At 35.0% G+C, this 18646-nt stretch overlaps 2 protein-coding genes across 3 annotated transcripts in view; one reads left to right on the forward strand and one right to left on the reverse strand.

Moving 5' to 3' along the window:
• The window catches only part of AdoR (Adenosine receptor), a 61036-nt gene that overhangs the window by 40602 nt on the left and 1788 nt on the right, over positions 1-18646 (forward strand). The gene's annotated exons all lie outside the window — the stretch shown is intronic.
• Positions 3583-18616, reverse strand: LOC138126849 (tubulin beta-4B chain-like). The gene is made up of 2 exons (XM_069042650.1): positions 18466-18616; positions 3583-4912 (listed from the first exon to the last, which is right to left on the reverse strand). Exons 1-2 carry the CDS (start codon positions 18520-18522, stop codon positions 3632-3634), a joined length of 1338 nt encoding a protein of 445 aa, XP_068898751.1. The 5' UTR covers positions 18523-18616; the 3' UTR covers positions 3583-3631.

Raw genomic sequence — 18646 nt, forward strand, 5'->3', positions numbered from 1 at the left:
ATATACACCTTAAATGTAATGATTCAAGTACCTGTAACATTTTAAATTTATCTAGCGTTTAAGAATACGTGGGAGGATTGGGGCAATTATTTTGCTTTCCAAGAAAAATTGTGGAATTCCCTATTCATTTTTGCCTAGTTTAGTTATGTACAAGATACAAAAAACATTTTGGCGGTTTTAAAAATTTTTGTCTCTGTATTCGAAGCCATTTAACCCAATACCTAATTAATAGATCGATTTTATTTGCTATAAAAGGAAAAACCCTCCTGTGTTCTGCAAATTCAGCAGTCACCACTATATGGGCCCTTGCTGAGTATGTCGCGATGTAATGACTTAATGAGCTCGTCTCGCTTGTTTCTATTGCGGTAGTATCACCTCAAGTTTTATGTTTCTTCATGTTGCACTCCTAAACATCAGAATTAATTTTTAATTTAATTCTTGCTTGAGTTCTTTACGGTCTAAGATAGAATTTTTGTAATTAATTTGTCAGGTTAGATAAGTTGATTTTTTACGCGGACTTAATTTTTTTAAACAATTTTCTGTAACTGCATATTATTTTTCCACAATGTTTTAGTAGTTGCTGTAGTTGTTGTAGATAGGGTAAAGCTCAAACGGAAAAACTTTAAATTGACGTTTTCACATTCATTAATATACGGGAGATAGAGATAGGTAGGTACGTCGCAGGCAAAAGCTAGTTATTAAATAATTACCTGCGTTGAAAGTTAAAGTTACCTTAATTCAATTTGGTAATTAATCAGTTGGAATATGGATTAGACTAACAATGAATGCACAAACAAATGCATGGAATGATACCTTGCAACAACACTACAAATGAAATAACGGTTTTAGAATCGCGATATTCCTGATTGCATAACCTTTGAACATGTAAATCAGCGGCTGAAAGAAACTAGTAAAATGATTTTGATTGAACATTTTGAATCTGAGAAAATTCTAACGCTGCTTTTTAAATTAATTTGTGCCAAATAACGCAAACGGAGTTGTTCTCCGAACAGCATAATATTGATGAAATTAAAAAAAATGTACTGGATGCAACCCAAAATACGTACAAATAATACAAATAATAAATATGAATCATGGAGAAGAACTTAAAATGTAAGTTAAATTCAGGTAGAACTTAAAATGAACAGGACGATCTTGACAGCAATTTTTTTAGGTCAATTCAGATGCAATCTTGCCAAATGTTTCTTCATGTAAAATCGACTGAAGATTATTTTGTATACCTAAATGCTGCAAATGGCACCATAAATAAAAAAATTGTTATTCCATTTAGAAAACAAATTGTCAAAATCTTCTCCAACAAACAAAATAAATTCGATCAAGAGTGTAACTTTTGCAGCTTCCAAACTGTCGGAGGTGGATTTTTAAACGTTTTCTCCTTATCTTTCAGTACCAGTTAACAGCGTCCCGAATTTTGGGACACCTGTGTCGCTTTGAAAATAATATGAAGTAATGGTATTCAATCGTTATTGCCTATATTTTCGGGAGTTTGTGTATATTGGACCCAAATTGCACACCATATGAACAACCTACACATGATCCAAATCCTGATATCTTTGAAGAGATTTATGTGATTTTATTTTACAGTAAATAAACACCAAAAGAATATTGTGTTATTTTTGTGCCCACTACCTCACATAAATCAATCTGCCTGGTTCAGATTAGACTAAACAGTTCACAACTCATTAAAATTGTTATTTACAGTACGTGACAATGAGTATGCAGAAACTAATCGAATAAGAGAACCGAGAGAGGCTTTCAAAAACCAGAATTTCATTACTCTTGGTACAAGACACTTGCACCGCATTTTCATAGTGACAATTTAACAGTTTCCGCATCCAAACCCAGTTTAATCCTCTTTTCATTCGAAATTTCCTCAATCTTCGCATTAATCAGGAAGTAATAAAAATTACTGATGGATCAATAATTCCACACGTGGTGGTCACGAACTGTTGATTGCTCGGTCCTGTTAAGGTCAGGAAGGAAACGTGTTGCCCTTCACGGCTTCCCCAATACCGGATTTAAATAATGAAATTAAATTCGTCCATTGTTCGACAACTGTGGGGATAACACCATTCATTCATATTCACGCTTTGGTCCAGCGAATTAATTTTTGCAATGAGAAATTGGGGTCCACTTAATCAAATCAGAACAAACCAGCTTTAGAATGTATTTCCTGAATGCTACACCTCACAAAAGCACATCCATGCTACTCGGACGTGTCCTCACATTACCAATATATTGCCGCAAGCTTGCTCTGTCATTCTCGCTATTAAGTTTCAGTGTTGCTATATGTCGCTTTAGAATCTATTCTCATTATAAGCTCACAAAGTGGCACCTGTTGGCGCTTGAAATCGATAAAAGAATAAAAAATATTCAACAGTGTTGGTTTCCTGTGCGACACTAAGCAAAATAACGATTGAAAATAAAGGAAAATAAAGGCAAAATAGATAGACTACGTCCACTGATAGAATGCATTTTTTTGAATATCCTTAGATAACAAAATCCCCAAACCATAACATTAAAATATTAAGAAAGTATCATAGATTGTGTTGGTAATGTCTTGAAGCATTCGCGCCACGCGAAAAATAAATTATATGACATTTCAAATTTGAAATTGTCAGTTCTGTCAAGTGGTTTAAGCATTTACATTTGCGATTTTTCATCTTTAGAGCTTTGTTTTGCGATTCTCTGGTTTTAATAGTAGTTTATTTAACGAGTTCGTGTGTAAATTTGCCTTTTTTGGCATGTTTAAAAAAACACGAGTGACACGAGCGTTTTAAAGGCCCACGAGTGCCAAAAAAAGACCAATTTACACAAGAACGAGTTGAATACAACGTTTTTTTGTTCGACGAGCCCCTTAAAGGCTCTAAATCGCTTAAAATCTTTAAAATTAGCTTGAAGTTTCGTTTTGACAAGTTGTCAAATTTATCAAAATCCGTTTACACAGGAGAAAATTCTCAAATTCTGACAGTGTCGAACAAAAAAAGTTATTCGTTTTGATCGTGTTGCTGTTTTGATCTGTTCCGTTGCGATTTTTTGTTGATTTTTTTAAATTTGTGAAGTGAGTGCGTGCCTCAAGAATCTAGCATTATGAACACTTTAAGTGACATTACAAACATCGAAAATGATACAGAGCTAATTTTTGTTCATGCATTAAATAATCTCTTGCTTGTGTCTAGCCATTTCTGAAAAAAGCTGGATATTTTAATTTCAATAGCCAGCTTTTTCGGAAATTCGAAAATGTATTGTGGGTTGCATTTTTTTTCCGTCGGGCACATTATTACTCGTGAAACACCCTGTATTAATAAAACCTAATATATTACTTCTACTGTACTGAAGTTTTCTTTCGTCTTTCCTAAGTGCAAACATGCAGAATAATAATAAAACATCACGTGTAAACCTGCTCTTTCCATTTTTTTAAATTTCGCGCCGGATCTATTTGTTATAGCGTAAGTGAACATTTTTAGTAACATTTATGTCAAGCAATCTATGAGTGGACAGAGTTTAGGTATATTTATCTAAGTATGTATATTTTCAAGGCGATACAAATAAGAAGTTAAATACAAAAAAATACAAAATTTTATTTTGCTTTTCTTTGAGGGTAATTAGTTTAATATTCGTCGTCGTCCGGGTCATCAACAATTGCGTCTTCATACTCCGCCGGCGACTCTTGATACTGTTGATATTCCGAAATCAGGTCGTTCATATTAGATTCGGCTTCAGTAAACTCCAACTCTTCCATCCCTTCGCCGGTGTACCAGTGCAGAAACGCCTTCCTGCGAAACATAGCCGAGAACTGCTCGCCCACTCTCTTGAACAATTCTTGTATAGCAGTGGTATTCCCTATAAACGTCGCACAAATCTTCAGCCCCCTCGGTGGTATGTCGCAAATTGCAGATTTCAAATTGTTTGGTATCCACTCGATGAAATAACTACTGTTCTTGTCTTGTATGTTGTACATCTGCTCGTCCACTTCTTTGGTGGACATGCGACCCCGGAAAATAGAGGCGGCTGTTAGGTACTTCCCCCGTCTGGGGTCGCAAGCGCACATCATGTTCTTGGCGTCAAAAATCTGATGGACCAGTTCCGGAACGGTGACAGCTTGGTAGGGTTTGTTACTCCGGGAGACCAGAGGTGCGAATCCGGGCATGAAGAAGTGCAAACGCGGGAAAGGCACCATGTTGACTAAGATTTTTCTCAAGTCGGCGTTCAGCTGTCCCGGAAACCGGATGCAAGCGGTGATTCCGGACATGGCGGCGGAGATCAAATGATTGAGATCGGCTAGAGACGGCGATGAGAGCTTCAAAGTCCTGTAGCAGATGTCGTGCAAGGCTTCGTTGTCTATAATGTACGTCTCGTCGGTGTTCTCCACCAGGTGATGTATCGACATTACTGTATTGTACGGTTCCACCACCGTGTCTGAGACTTTAGGACTGGGTATTATCGAGAACGTGCTGATAATCCTGTCGGGATACTCCTCGCGTATCTTCCCCAGGAGCAGACACCCCAAGCCCGAGCCGGTGCCTCCGCCTAGAGAATGCACGATCTGGAAGCCTTGCAAACAGTCGCATCCTTCCGCTTCCTTGCGCGTTATGTCGAGGATCGTGTCGGCTAGTTCTGCGCCTTCGGTGTAGTGGCCCTTGGCCCAGTTGTTGCCGGCGCCCTCTCGACCGAAGACGAAATTGTCGGGGGCGAAGAGTCGACCGAATGGGCCCGACCTGACGGTGTCCATCGTTCCCGCCTCCAAGTCCACGAGGACCGCGCGCGGGACGTATCTTCCACCTGTGGCTTCATTGAAGTACACGTTTATCCGTTCCAGTTGCAGATCGGTGTTTCCGTTGAATCTGCCGGTTGGGTCGACGCCGTGCTCGTCAGAGATTAGCTCCCAGAACTGGAAATTTCAGGAAATTATTGGTTCTCATCAGAGGGATCGATGGTAAAGCGCAATTTTCAACATTTATACAATGACAAGTGAAAAATGTTCAAGGAGCACACTTTTTTCCTTTATATTTTTGACATGTTAACCTTCAAAGAAATTACAGGCTTATTATAAATGTTTCCTACATCATAGTTGCCCGTGAAGTTTGCCGCCTACAATACATAGGTAGTGTAACTGTACTATAAAAAAAATATTTCGGGTATTTCACGAGTGATAATGGACCCGACGAAATTGAAAATGCAACCCACAATACATTTGCAAAGCTAACGTGGGTGTTTGTTTTTTTTATTTAAAAGCCACATTCAATAATTTGAAAAATAATAAACAATGAAAACTGCAAAGTGACAAAGTGACTATAGTACGTATACCATAAATTCCATAAATCACAGCCAACCACGATGTAAGAAACATTTGTATCGGGTGTTTTTTTAAATTTCACCTCATACTAAGCGTTGAAGAGTCGACTGTGAACGCAGTATACAGGTTACGGATCAAGGATCAGCCGTTTACTTTGAAAAAGCCGATTTGACACGTCGTCAAATACGAAACTGTTTGTTTACCAACACCGAAAAACGCCGCGCTCCGCCGTTTGGCGGCGCGTCAATCGATGTCGGGCAAGCCTATTATTTTTTACATTGAATATTTTTTTACTTTTTCACTTTTCAATGTCAGATTTGATTTATAAAAATAAAACAGTCCGGTAGGTGTTGCTTAGCGACACATTCTGGCTCTGATACTGTTATAACTCACCTACCGGACTCAAACTGATAAGTGATGATAATGTAATCTACCGGACAGTATGAAATAAACGGACATACAGTGCTGTTGCCTGTTTGATCGAGTTTCAGTAAAAATTTCCAAATTTAAATTGAAACAAGTAGGTACAGTTAATTTCAAAATTATAGAGTACACCTAATTTTCTACAGTGTAAAATGCACTTACATTTTTTGTCAATAATCAATGTCAATTTTGACAAACAAAATGCCTAATCAAACCGAAAACGCGAAAATGCTCATTCTTTCCAAATTAGAAGAAGGGTGATCGATCCGGAGGTAGCCCAGTATTATAACATCGCGAAGAGCATCGTGCAGAGGATAAAACAGACACTATTATGGTGTTCTAAAATATCAGTGACATTTTATGTTATCAAACTCACCTAACCTATATAAAAAATATGACCCTCAAATTTCAAAAAGGCATCTTTACATGTGGAAAAAACTGTAATAAATCGACTTCTTGATTTTTGAGGTGTACTCGATAATTTTGAAATTAACTGTACACTCACTGGCACAAACTCATTATGATTTCTTTAATAAATGATCTTGAAATTATATTTGTGCCTATTTTTCTTTATTATAGAAAGTTAAATTGGGATATTTTCAATGATCGGGAGTGCTATGGTCACCATGGCAACCGAATTGTTTTGTTTAAATAAATTATTAGAAAATTTGCGTTACTTCCACGTTGTGTTTTTGTCGGTTGATTTACGTGTGTTTCGTGCCGACTTGGACCACAATTGATGATCCAATTTTTGAGGAATGCTCGAAGGACCAATCTCGACAGATGAAGATGTTTGCGGTCACAATGGATGACCAGTTTTGTTGTTGAGGATCACAATGGATGACCAATTAAATATGTAGTTTGCTTGAACTTTGTTTATTTAAAACTCAACGATTAATCTACTTGAATTACACAATTGTTAACGAGAATGTGAGACAATTATCACGACAAGAGTCGCGACAAGAAAACGAGTGAAGAATCTAGACAAGAAGCGAAACAAGAATCTGAGACAAGAATCGAAGAATTTTTACTATTCCTAGAATTTATAATGTTGGGGAAGGTAGCGTCCAACCCCTGAGTGGGCGTTGCTTCCCCACCCCGCTGAGGCCCATCGGCTGTAAATCCGCAACAACGTGTTAAAAGATTTAATGTGACAATACGAGATACCAATTCAAAATGCTGTTCAAATATGCCGATATGACCTGCTATAATCCGGGGTCTCTCAAACTACCTGTAATCCACAGGTACGATTGCGCCGGTACTAAATTTAATCCCTTAACGGGAAGGGTAATTAGGAAGGTACCTGTACCTGTTTGCAAATAAAGTAGGGGTAGTTGGGAATATTCGGACAGCGTTTTACTAAAATCATTAGTTTCGTCCAAGAATATTCAAGTGATCGCTGGAATAAACGCTAGAATGGAGAACATGCTTAGTGAACGTGCCAAGATTCTTGTAATTTTCGAAAATTTTAAATTCCGTTATTGTGGAAGCACGGAAAAAGGTGTTGCATATATTTTTTTTGTAAATAAATGGTTTGTTGAGAATCTTTTATATTATTTGGTTTTCATAATTGCTTTTAAGGCTGTTGCACAGTAATAAAACTTTTGGGCGAGGTGTAGTTCAAGTTGCAGAAGTATTCAGAATTCTTGGATCGGTCAAACACTGCAGCAGGTACCCTCTCGAGACCCGTCAGTCATGAAATTAGCATTTTACAAGAGCATTAAATCTTCGTATTGTGAACAAATTTGTTGGCAAATTTTAGATTTTCTTATTTCTTGTAGTTTGGATTTATTTATCTGTGCACTTTAGTGGTTGAATCTCTTACTTGGAGAAAATTCTTTTGAAGAAAATAACGGACAACGATTAATACAAATGTAAAGGCTATGACTTTGAGTACTTTGACAGTGTCAGATTTTTCGTATCTCTGCTATCTTTATATGGCTAATAAACGTCAAACAACTGACACTATTAGTCAAATTTTAACGCAAAAATAGTTATTAGAGTCCAATTTTTACCCATTTGGGATGACGTCATTATACAGTATGTCCCCAGATTGAGTTTACAGAATCATTTAGACATTTATTGGAAAAAATAATAGTTTCTGTATAAATTAGTAGGGGTTTTAATATTCTATATTCAATCGTTACTGAGAACAACTAATTACCTACAGCTTGGCCGTTTACTCGACGTTACTAGACGCAGGTAGTTTGGCCCAAACGTCCGATACCGGGGTCGATATTGGAATGGATGGGAACAGAAAAGTTTGAGTGTCACATTCTGAGATTATTTAGTTTTTAGGTTAATAATAATTAGATGATATACCTATTTTAACTTAGGTTTCTTAATTTAATTTTTTTCAATCCATTTTCATAAAGTAAATCGCCGCAAATTAAATAAACCAAATATCTTTACATCAAAACATTTTCATTAAATTCTAATCACGGATTTTATTTCTCTATGTATTATGGTTTCATAACGTGTACCAAATTTGAACTGCATCGAACAAAATTTAATTTTTAAAGTGATAGTTTTTTGTACTGCTGTACCTGCTTGTGTAATTAATTTTAACAAAAAAGTAATACCCAATTTTTGTGGCGGTGAACAGTATTTATGCATCTATAATACTTTCATATAAATATAATTTAGTGTTAAAGTCATTTTCGTGCTTGTCATAAGTGTTGGGACACCCGGTACATAGTTAAAATTTTTATTTCATACTATCCGGTAGATGTTCAATTGCATCATCAATTTGAGTCCGGTAAGTGAGTTATAATAACAATATCAGAGCCGGAAAGTGTCACTAAGCAACACCTAACGGACTGTTTTATTTTTATACATCAAATCAGATATTGAAAAGTGAAAAAGACAAAAAATATTTGACAGTTTAACCTTGAAGTCGTTGGGGCTTTACGTGAATTTAGTAGGCCATTTTGTAGCCTACTCACAACAAATTAATTTGGTGTATAGATAATTAAAATCGTCCGATAAATAAGGGAGCTATGGACTTTTTTTTTGGGACACCTGTATAATTGGTGCTCGATCAAAAAAAGTGTTATATGTAGGTATTAGGTATTTTAATTACTCTCTATTAATAGAATTAGTGATTGGTTTATTTTGTTAAAAAGATAAAAAGGTTATGATACCGCACCGCGGCAATCCGGCCATCTTCTTTCAGGTATATTTTAAAAATGGGATTCATAAGTTGACCATCGCGGCACGCCGAGCCTGCCCCGAAGGTGTTCCCGTGAGCCCAGTGCAAGTATCTTCCCAACAAAAGTTGCATTGCGGGCGATTATGTCAACCCGAGTTTACGACCTCCAGGGGCTGCAGGTTGTTGAGAAGTATAGTGGACTGCCTAATAACCGAATTTTACGCGTTTTGTTGAGGCTTTTGTTTATTTTTTTGCTTCCAATCTAATTTGTTTTTCAAAAAACTGAGCCAGTAGCCCCGTGTGATACGTTAATGTTTAACAAAAAATATAGTCACCATAGCTTCAAACATAAAACTGTGGAAAAATAATTAGAATCCGTTTAGCGCGCTTTACCATTGCTTGGCCAACCACTGGGCAACATCGTTGGGGCCCACCATTACCTACTTACCTGTATTTTATTGAGGGGCTTACAGATTTAGGGGTGCGGCGCAATCGTGCCCAGGTATTAACAACCACTTGGGTCGCCTCGGCGCAATCGTACCATCGGCTTAAAACAACTCAGGTAATACCGGCGCAATCATCCTATACCGGTAGACACGATACTAAATTTCACAGAAAATTCTGTAAAAATGACAAAGACAGGCTATGATCCTCATTTTATAACAAATGTTCTACAAAATTTTGCATCGTGTCATACAGCCTTAAGACAATGAATTACTTAATTATATTAATAAAATTCAAAGTGAGTCGTTTATGTGCTGGTCAGTGCATATGCAACCCAAAATACTTTCGTGCATCCAGAGCATCGGAAAGTTTAGATTTGGAAATCCAAACCCTTCTTTGATCTAAATATTCTAAATAATTGTTGATCGCACGGTATAAATATTGGTTAAGGCGTTGATAAAATTTTGAAAATTTACTCTTTTACATTAGCAAATTATTTAATTTGCGATGAGTGAGAACAGAACTCTTTTTTCTGCTTCACTGGTGAATACAGAGCGTGGGATGCATACTATCAGCAGTCACAACATGTTTGCTTTCTTGTAAATCAAAAATTCTGCTTGGATGCATTTCGCTATTAACTGAGCCGTATTACAGGCGTCACTTCCATTGCAATCAAAAATCAAATGTTAAAGTTTATCCAGCGAGAGATTGGTTGACATAAATATCACTAAATTCTACGTAGAGAAATTTGAAATATATCCTTCAAGCAGTAACATTTTTGCCTTGAAATTATGCTCTAATTAATGTATTCTAGTGCATTGTGTAGTGTGAGGTTAATTTAATATAATTTAAAATCTCCCAATCTCGCTGGACGAAGTATAGCAACGAATCGAATGCTTTTATGCTAACATTCTCGAAACAGTTTCATTCTTTGTTACAATTTGTTTCGTCGACAGATTTCAAAAGTTTCGGAGCTTGTTCCTGTTTCAATTTTTGACAGCTTTTATAATAGAAAAAAATGATTGACTGCTTAAGTAAAAGCATTGAAGTCGCGATAAGAATATAAAGAATAGTGCCTACAAAAATAATGTGATAATTTTACCGAAGAAGCGTCGGTTAAACTTTGATATTTTTTTAAAATTTACGAGGGCAATTTTTTATGTAATCTACCTAGCCATGAAAGAAAACACATAGGAGAACCAAATAAATTTATTTTTCTACATAACTACCTTCAACGCTTATACACTTAATACAACGTTTCTCGAGTTTCCGCATTCCTTCAAGAAAAAATTCTTTACGACGCTCTGCAAAATAAGCATCAACAGCTGTCTTTAACTCATTTATCTGTGGTAAACTTTGGGCCCCTAGTTTTTTTTTTAGTTTTTTGAACAAAAAGAAGTCGGGGCTGTACGATGGATGAATGACGCAGTTCAGTTAATCTACATTCCAGAATTACAGCCTGAATATTGCATGCCTTATGGACCTTGCAATTTTCAGAAAGAAGCAGATTCTTTTGACGCCACAATGAAGGCCGTTTTAATTTCAATGCTTCTTTTAACCTTCAAATTGTCTTCAAATAAACCTTTCCATTGGTTGAAGTACCTTTTACCATCTTTCAATAAGCAGAATCCATTCCTTGGCCCAAAAAATGGTTGCCATGCGCTTTCCGCCCGAAGACTGTGTTTTGGCTTTTTTTGGGTGGAAGCGAACTTTGTGAACCCACTGCATTGATTCTTCTTTGGTAGGAGGGTTCCAGTGATACACCCCGGTAGCAATTTGCGGAAAAAAATAATAGGGGCTTGTAAAACTGTTTCAATTTTCACGGGAAATTTCTTTCCTGACAAGTTTTGGTCTGGCGTAAGGAAGCTTGGAATTCAAAGTCCAAACACTTTGTTCATGCCGAATCATCGTGCAAAACTTTCCAAACAATATTTTCGGATACTTCATTTCCCCTGGCAATAAAAGTCAATTTCATCCGCCGATCTGACAGCACCAAATCTTCAATTTTTAAAAATCATGTCCAGTTCTTGCCTCAACTGGTCGACCTGATTTTGGATCATCCTGTGTAGAGTCCCGACCTTAGCGAAACTGCTCAGACCAAAATCTTATTTGAAATAAAGATGGGCCTTCATTCCCATACACGCTGATCATCCTTTGATGAATCACTTTTGGCCCATTAGCCTCTTTTGTAAGGAATTTTATTCCAGTTCGATACTCGAGTTGAATTTCACTCATTTTAGTTTATAAAAAAAATGCACAGAAGTCTTCAGACATAACATATTTTGCTGAAACTTTTCTATTCAGGTTCAAAATGTCACAGCTATTTAACAGAATGACAATTTTTATTTTAACTTTTCATATTCATTGCTAGGTAGATTACATAAAAAATTGCCCTCGTACATTGAAAAATTTTTACATCATGCACAACAATACATTTTTTTCTGGTTTTGTCAAGTAATAGATGAGGTTCTATACGAGGGTTTTTCATCCTTTATTATTATTATACGTGAGACAGAAACGAAACATCAGAAAAAATTAATAGTATATTATTCAATGAGCGGATAATGATGGCTATTAGTACTCTTGAGCCTGATTTTGTGTCACGAGCCGCAGGCGAGTAGAGTAATTCATCCCTGCGAGTAATAACCATTATCCGCGAATAGAATACAGCCTTCATATCCACAGTTACAAAATACTATTCTAGCTACGTTGCCGTTCCATTTTTAAGAAAAATTACAAAAATTTAAGATTTTTTTACTTCAAAGTAGTTGGAGTTATTATTTTACACAATCATTTACACTATAAATAACAATAAACACTGAACTTTTCAGCCTGTATTTGAAGAAAACGCAGTTCAAAGAGTGCACCTTCAGACGAATGTATCTTTGTGGGGGGGAGTCCCGATTTTTTTTTAATTTCCATATTTGTACTACTGAAGTGATCCCCCACAACGCTCTGAATTCGGAATTCGCGAATTTTGAGACACCTGTATATGGGTCTGTTCAGTACACAACCCTTTTTTTCCAAACTAGTTTTAAAAAGCTAATATTTCAAGGTTATTGTCCTGTTTTTCAAGCTAGTTTTAAAAAGTTAAGATTTAAATATTTGCCCTGTTTTTACAGAATATTAAAAAAAGTTACATTTCGCCTTGGGCTCATGAGGCTTCGCTGATATTTCAAGGCTTGACCTGATAAAATGAATATTTTTAGGTCTAAAATAAAAATTATAAAGTTAAAAATATCAAATGCGATTTCACCCACTTAAGCTTTTCTCTTTTCCACTTCACGCACTGTTTTTTATTAGTTACCTAGCAACATGTTTACAGCATCGTCGCTGCGTTGATACTTTGTACGCTACAAATTTAAATTTTAAAATTTTCTTCTTGAAAGCAATTATAGAAAAAATATTGTTTATATTTCGTTCATGAAGATATTTTTTGTGAATTCAAAGGCTTTTACTGCCTCGACCTGAGTCTCGTCGTAAAAAACCTTTTCATGTACAAAAAACACTCACTTCACACACTTAATATAAAAAAAAATAACTATTGTATTAGGCATTCACGATCTTTTTGGGACCGAGTTGGCTATTATTTTTTCTTTTCATGTTGGACTAACTGACTCAGTGATGCAATGGATGCAATTTTTTTTTCTGTCAGTGTCTGTTCGACATTTTCTTGCCACCGCATTGCCAGATTTATTATTTTAATATGCGTAAGAAACTTAATGATTTAGGTATTAAGTGTGTAAAAATAATTTAAATCTCCGTCAAAGGAACAGTCAAAATTGCCAAAATAATTTCATTACGATAAACAATTTCTATTAAACGATTTAATTTAATTCAAAAAGGACAGACCAGATTTAAGAGATCCGGCAACAATGTACCTGTTCAGAAAATATAACCCTAAACAGAAAGCAACCTAACCTAACACAAAAAGTGTCAATTTCCTTTAGGGAATTTAGTTATCACCGATGTACTGCCAACAAAATCACTAGATGATCATAGCCAACTCGGTCCCAAAAAGATCGTGAATGCCTTATATCTAATGGTTTTTAGGTTCTAAAAATGTACCTAGATATTTTATTCCTGAACGACACGTCCCGAAAATTTTGGTGTGTCAAATAATTTTTATTATAATAACAGATTTTTATCGAGAATTCATTTAAATATGAACGTTTAATGATTCTAAAGTTTATTGATTTTGTACCTAAGAATCAAATTGTTTTGAACAGACCGATATAGTATAGCATAGACGGGCAGATAGATCACACACGTCATCCTGTAGTTTTTTTCACATTTTTTAATCGTAGATTTTTGTAATTTTTAAACATAAATTATTTCTTCAAATTTGCTGTTTTAAAAAAGCTTAACACATTCGACACAATTGTAAGGGAATGATGAAATTTTTTTCTATTTTAAGAAATACATATGTTAACCATTTTTGCTTATCGATTTTGTCATACTAGAGATTAGAGGAATAGTCTTTCGGACAAATTTTCCCTATTCATAGGCGTTGGAAATACAAGGATATGGGGTAATTTCCATCCTTTTGATTTCACCTCCAAAAGTCATTTACGCAGAATTATTTTGTGTCAAGGATACTCCACATTTTTTTTCCAAACTTATTTCAGAATCACCCTGTATAATACTTTCTTCACAAATAGCAAGTTTCACGAGCACTAGGTGAGTGCGGCAATACCACGAGCGAAAAAAGACACTTGCTTTTACTTTTTTCACTACTACCATAAGCAGATGTTTTACTAAAAATAGCGAAATATAGTACAGGTTTTGTTAACAGTTGTAGAAAAAAGAAATTGTTACAGAGCACAACAAAAAAAATCGCAGTCGATCTGCGATTACCAATTAAAACAAATCTGGCATCAATTTGTACAGTAAGACAGAATCTAAGAAAGAACGCGGCAGAGTTTGAGTAAAATAAATCCAGTTTTAATGATTCCTACCTACTTCAATGTGCTTCTTTTTAATTACTAATAGACCCAATTTTGAAGAATTTTTCAACATTGCATTTCACAGTTGAGACAAAAATTGTATGTCATTCTTAAGCGCACGTAAAACGAGCTTAAAAATATACAGGGTGTATCTGAAATACTTGTGTTAATTTTAACCAGAGAAAGAACTGGTAAATTCATTAAACTTGTCCCTATAACATTTTTACGAAAAAGCATTACAAATTGATTTAAAATTTGGAACAAATTAGTATTCAAAGTATATACCCGCCAAATTTTTCTGTTGTGATAGAAACGGAGCCTTGTCAAAAAGTTACATTGTTATAAAAAAAAATTAAATAATTAAAATTAAAATTTTCATGGTTACAAAAAATTGAGCCTAGTTAATCACACAAAACGACCCGTTTGGGAAAAATTGGGGGCAAAAATTTTGGAAAACTTTTGCGAATTTTGCAAAATGTTATAGAGAAAAGCTTCATAAATTGGCGAGTTCTTTCACTGGTTGAAATTAACACACGTATTTCAGATACACCCTGTATATGAGTCAGTTGTCAAACGCGTTTTTAACATGGTGTTCGGAACCAATCATTTACCTAATTTATTGTACAAATAAAATCTTCTACAAATTTCGCTACGACTCCTCTATCGTATATCGACAAAATCAATATTTTTTGTGACACAACAACTCTGAAGTATCCTACGCTTGTTGCATGTTTATAGTATTTTCTTTGCCAAGTTTGAAGTATCTGGATTAGTTCTTAACCACTTGGTATGATGGTGAGTTTTCATTTAATGCTTTTTATGTCCTCGTATTTTTCTTGCAAGTATTTCATTACGGCTTCAATCCTGAATTTATTATTTTTTAAAAAGAGAAACTTCTTTCAACTAATTGATCAGCTAAGTCTTCAGCGCATTAAAGGTCAACTTAGTACCTATGTTATCAATGTAATAATTTTAAAATTGGACTTTTTCTGAAATTATCCTATTACTACAGTGCGTTCAAAAATTAATAAATCTTATCATTTAAATTGTATAGGTATTATAAAATTAAAGTATATTAACTACTTCAAATAAATTGTGCAATACAAAAAGTGCAATAAATTTTTTTATCTAATGCCGTGGGATAAATGACACTTATCCCACTCATTTGAGTAGAATAAAGAACTTCATTACCGGACGCATTTCATTACTCCACTCAGTTGGATAAGTGAGCTTCATTACCCCACTCAGTGGGATAAGTAAGTCATTATTCCACTGAGTGAAACTGGCGGAAATAAATACGATTTACCTTTTTTTTTAATTCGGGGCAGTCTTAGATAAAATTTCGTACATAACACGTGGGCTAAAGCATATTACAGCAAACTCGTGTGATTACAGATGAACTCGGGCTAACGCCCTCGTCATCTGCAATCTTCACACTCGAATCCTGTAATATTGCTTTTATCCCACTAATTGTGTAAATAACTATTATCATTGACCAAGATTTAAACCATAAAATTGATAACGATTTAAATAAATTTAAAACTAATAAATTACAAAACTGTGACTTATTCATGTTCTTTGTTTATTCTATTTGCATAGAGCAAGGCAAGATTTTCAATTCCACTAGTTTCAATCACAGATCTGACGTTCAGAATTGAGCTTTCAGTTCGTGACGTTTTCATGAAAAAGCTGTGCCAAGAAACTAAACGAAAGAAGTGAATATTACAAGTTTAATTCGTATCGTTCATTTTACGATCTAAACTAAATTTAAATTGTTGCCAATTAGTGGCTATATTAATGAAATTTTCATTCTCCCCCCTACAAAAGTGTAACTTTCTATTTTGATAAGGCAATCGAAAGCGAAAGTAAAACATGCTGGGTATGAAAAACTTTCGGGCCCTGGACGACAGATTCGTTGCACACCATTTAATAAAATTTTCATAAGCTTGATTGCACAGTCGCGAGCAATACATTTTGGTCGTCAAGGTCATTCTTTGACGCAATGTAAAACGGTTGTCATTTTATCTCATTTTTTTGACACTTTGTTGACATGGGCATAATTAGGCAGGGATTTTTTTTTAATTTGTGACAATCTAATCAAATTTTGAAATGACATTGACGACCAAAATTTATTGCTCGCGACAGTACATACTGGTCTTTGGATTTGTCCGGCAACACACTTCTGCAAGCAATATACGGTGCGGAATGAAATGATTTACATCTAGTTACCTTTGGAATTTTTGCACATGTAAATTTTCCTGCACCGCTCTACTTTTTTTTTCAAAGTGCCGAACTATTAGTTCTGTCAATAAATGTCATCAATCGAATTGACAATTGTTACAATTTACTAAATTGAATTAACAAACATTGGTGGCCACTTTCAACACTAGCTGTGATTTGCTTTTGTTAGCACCTTTTTAATTTCATACTCAACTTTGCATTCATATCATCCCTTCGCAATAAATCACATTTGGAATTTGGATATACTGGGTGCCCCAAAATTCGCGGAACAACGTAGTAGTACGTTGTTAAGTAGTCATTAAGAGATCAGGTAAACATGTTTTAAAAAATCAATCTTCTTCTTTGTAGAAGATATGGACCTATTCGTTACACTAAATGTGGCAACATTTAAAAACATTCTATGCATCCCAATAGTCTGCAAATATTTCATTTTTGTTGTATCCTTGGAAATGAGAGGGAAAAATCAAAGCCGTGTTGCCGTACGCTATTTGAGGTAAAACAAACATAAAATTACTGCTTGGAAATGCTGGAAATAATGGAGAAAATAATTGCAAACCTGATCACAATCGTTCAAAATTATTAGGCCACTGGCTAGTAAAAGACAAATAGTCAAAATCTTTTTTGTTATTTAAAATAAATGAGATCAAAGCTGCACCTTTTGGGCCCCCATATCTTCAGATCTAAGAGGTATAGAATTTTTTAATTATTTTTCTCGTTATTTTCTAATATGAATTGACATTACCTCATTGAGTTGTTCCGCGAATTTTGGGGCACCCAGTATATTTTGAGGTTAGGCTTTTTTTTGTAGAGCGGCATTTCGTATTTTTACAAGGGTAATGCAAAGGTAACAAGATGTAAATCATTTTATTCCATACTGTATAAGTATGCAGCTGCTTTAATAGAATTCATTTTAAACTGACCTGACCAAGTATTCAACGATATTTGATAAATGTCATAAAATAATGTTTTTGTATTGTTACTAAAGTAACGTTAACAAAAAGCCAGCTTATACTAATTTTATTATAATCACCGAATCATTGTATTTTATTAAATCTCGATGGGAGAATGAAAAGTTTAATACATTACACGCTGCGAAAGCTCTTCCACGTGCTTGGAGTTTTTAAATAACCTCGGCTACGCTTACGCTTCACCTCGGCCATTTAAAAACACCTCGCACATAAAAGTAAACTTTCGCAGCTTGTAATGTAAATATGTACAGTCGCGAGCAATAAATTTTGGTCGTCAAGGTCATTCTTTGACGCAATCGAAAATGCTCCATTGTAAAACAGTCGTAAATATCATAACCTATTATCATGTTGTATGATATTAATTGTCATTTTTTTCTTTGTTGACTTTGTTGACGTGGGCATAATCAGGCAGGGAAATTTTTTAAATTTGTGAGAATCTAACCAAATTTTGAAATGACATTGACGACCAAAATTTATTGCTCGCGACAGTAACTATACAGCATTAGGGTTGTTAAGTTCAACTTTCAGATTGTGTCAACAACAATTGTAAGTAGCTATAACATTATTTTCAAACAGCGATTTATAAAAAGCTGAGACTGACATGAGACATAAAAAAAATTATAAAATAATCTTCCAGGTACAATTATGTTGCAGTAATTAAAAAACCACCGAATGTAACCGTCTCAAGGTCATTGTCATTACTTATCAGCCTTTAATAACCAATAAATTAACGCATTCATCAGTAATCTGACAGGTGTCAAATCCTTTTTTATCCCTCATTACACGATTACATTTTTATCAGAAAGTACGGAGCTACTTAGTGGAATTGAGTGTTATTAACACTGGCGGCGAAATTTCCCATAATCATTATTTATTATTAAGTTCCCTCTATTAATCATAATTAAAATTGTGTTTAATCGAAAATATAATTCACTTTTAAGTCGACAAATAACCACCAACTTTGAGATGATTTACCTTCGATCCTATATTGTTCCCGGCCTGGCCGATCTGAATATGGACAATCTCACGCATCCTTTAGAACAATAACACAAGAATTTTGTTAAACTCGCACAAATTTACAAATCAAACTGATGGCAAGCTTGCTCGATTGTCACGATTTGTCGCCCGGCGCCTCCACCATTTTTACACCACGGCA

Source organism: Tenebrio molitor, chromosome 3 (genome assembly GCF_963966145.1).
Source record: "Tenebrio molitor chromosome 3, icTenMoli1.1, whole genome shotgun sequence".
Lineage (NCBI taxonomy): Eukaryota > Metazoa > Arthropoda > Insecta > Coleoptera > Tenebrionidae > Tenebrio > Tenebrio molitor.

Bases quoted from the DNA above. Each gene is read 5' to 3' on its own strand.
- LOC138126849 (XM_069042650.1), bottom strand. From the start codon at position 18,522: ATGCGTGAGATTGTCCATATTCAGATCGGCCAGGCCGGGAACAATATA. The intron at 4,913-18,465 runs GTAAATCATCTC...TGAAATTTCCAG, and splicing joins GGAACAATATAGGATCGAAG to TTCTGGGAGCTAATCTCTGA.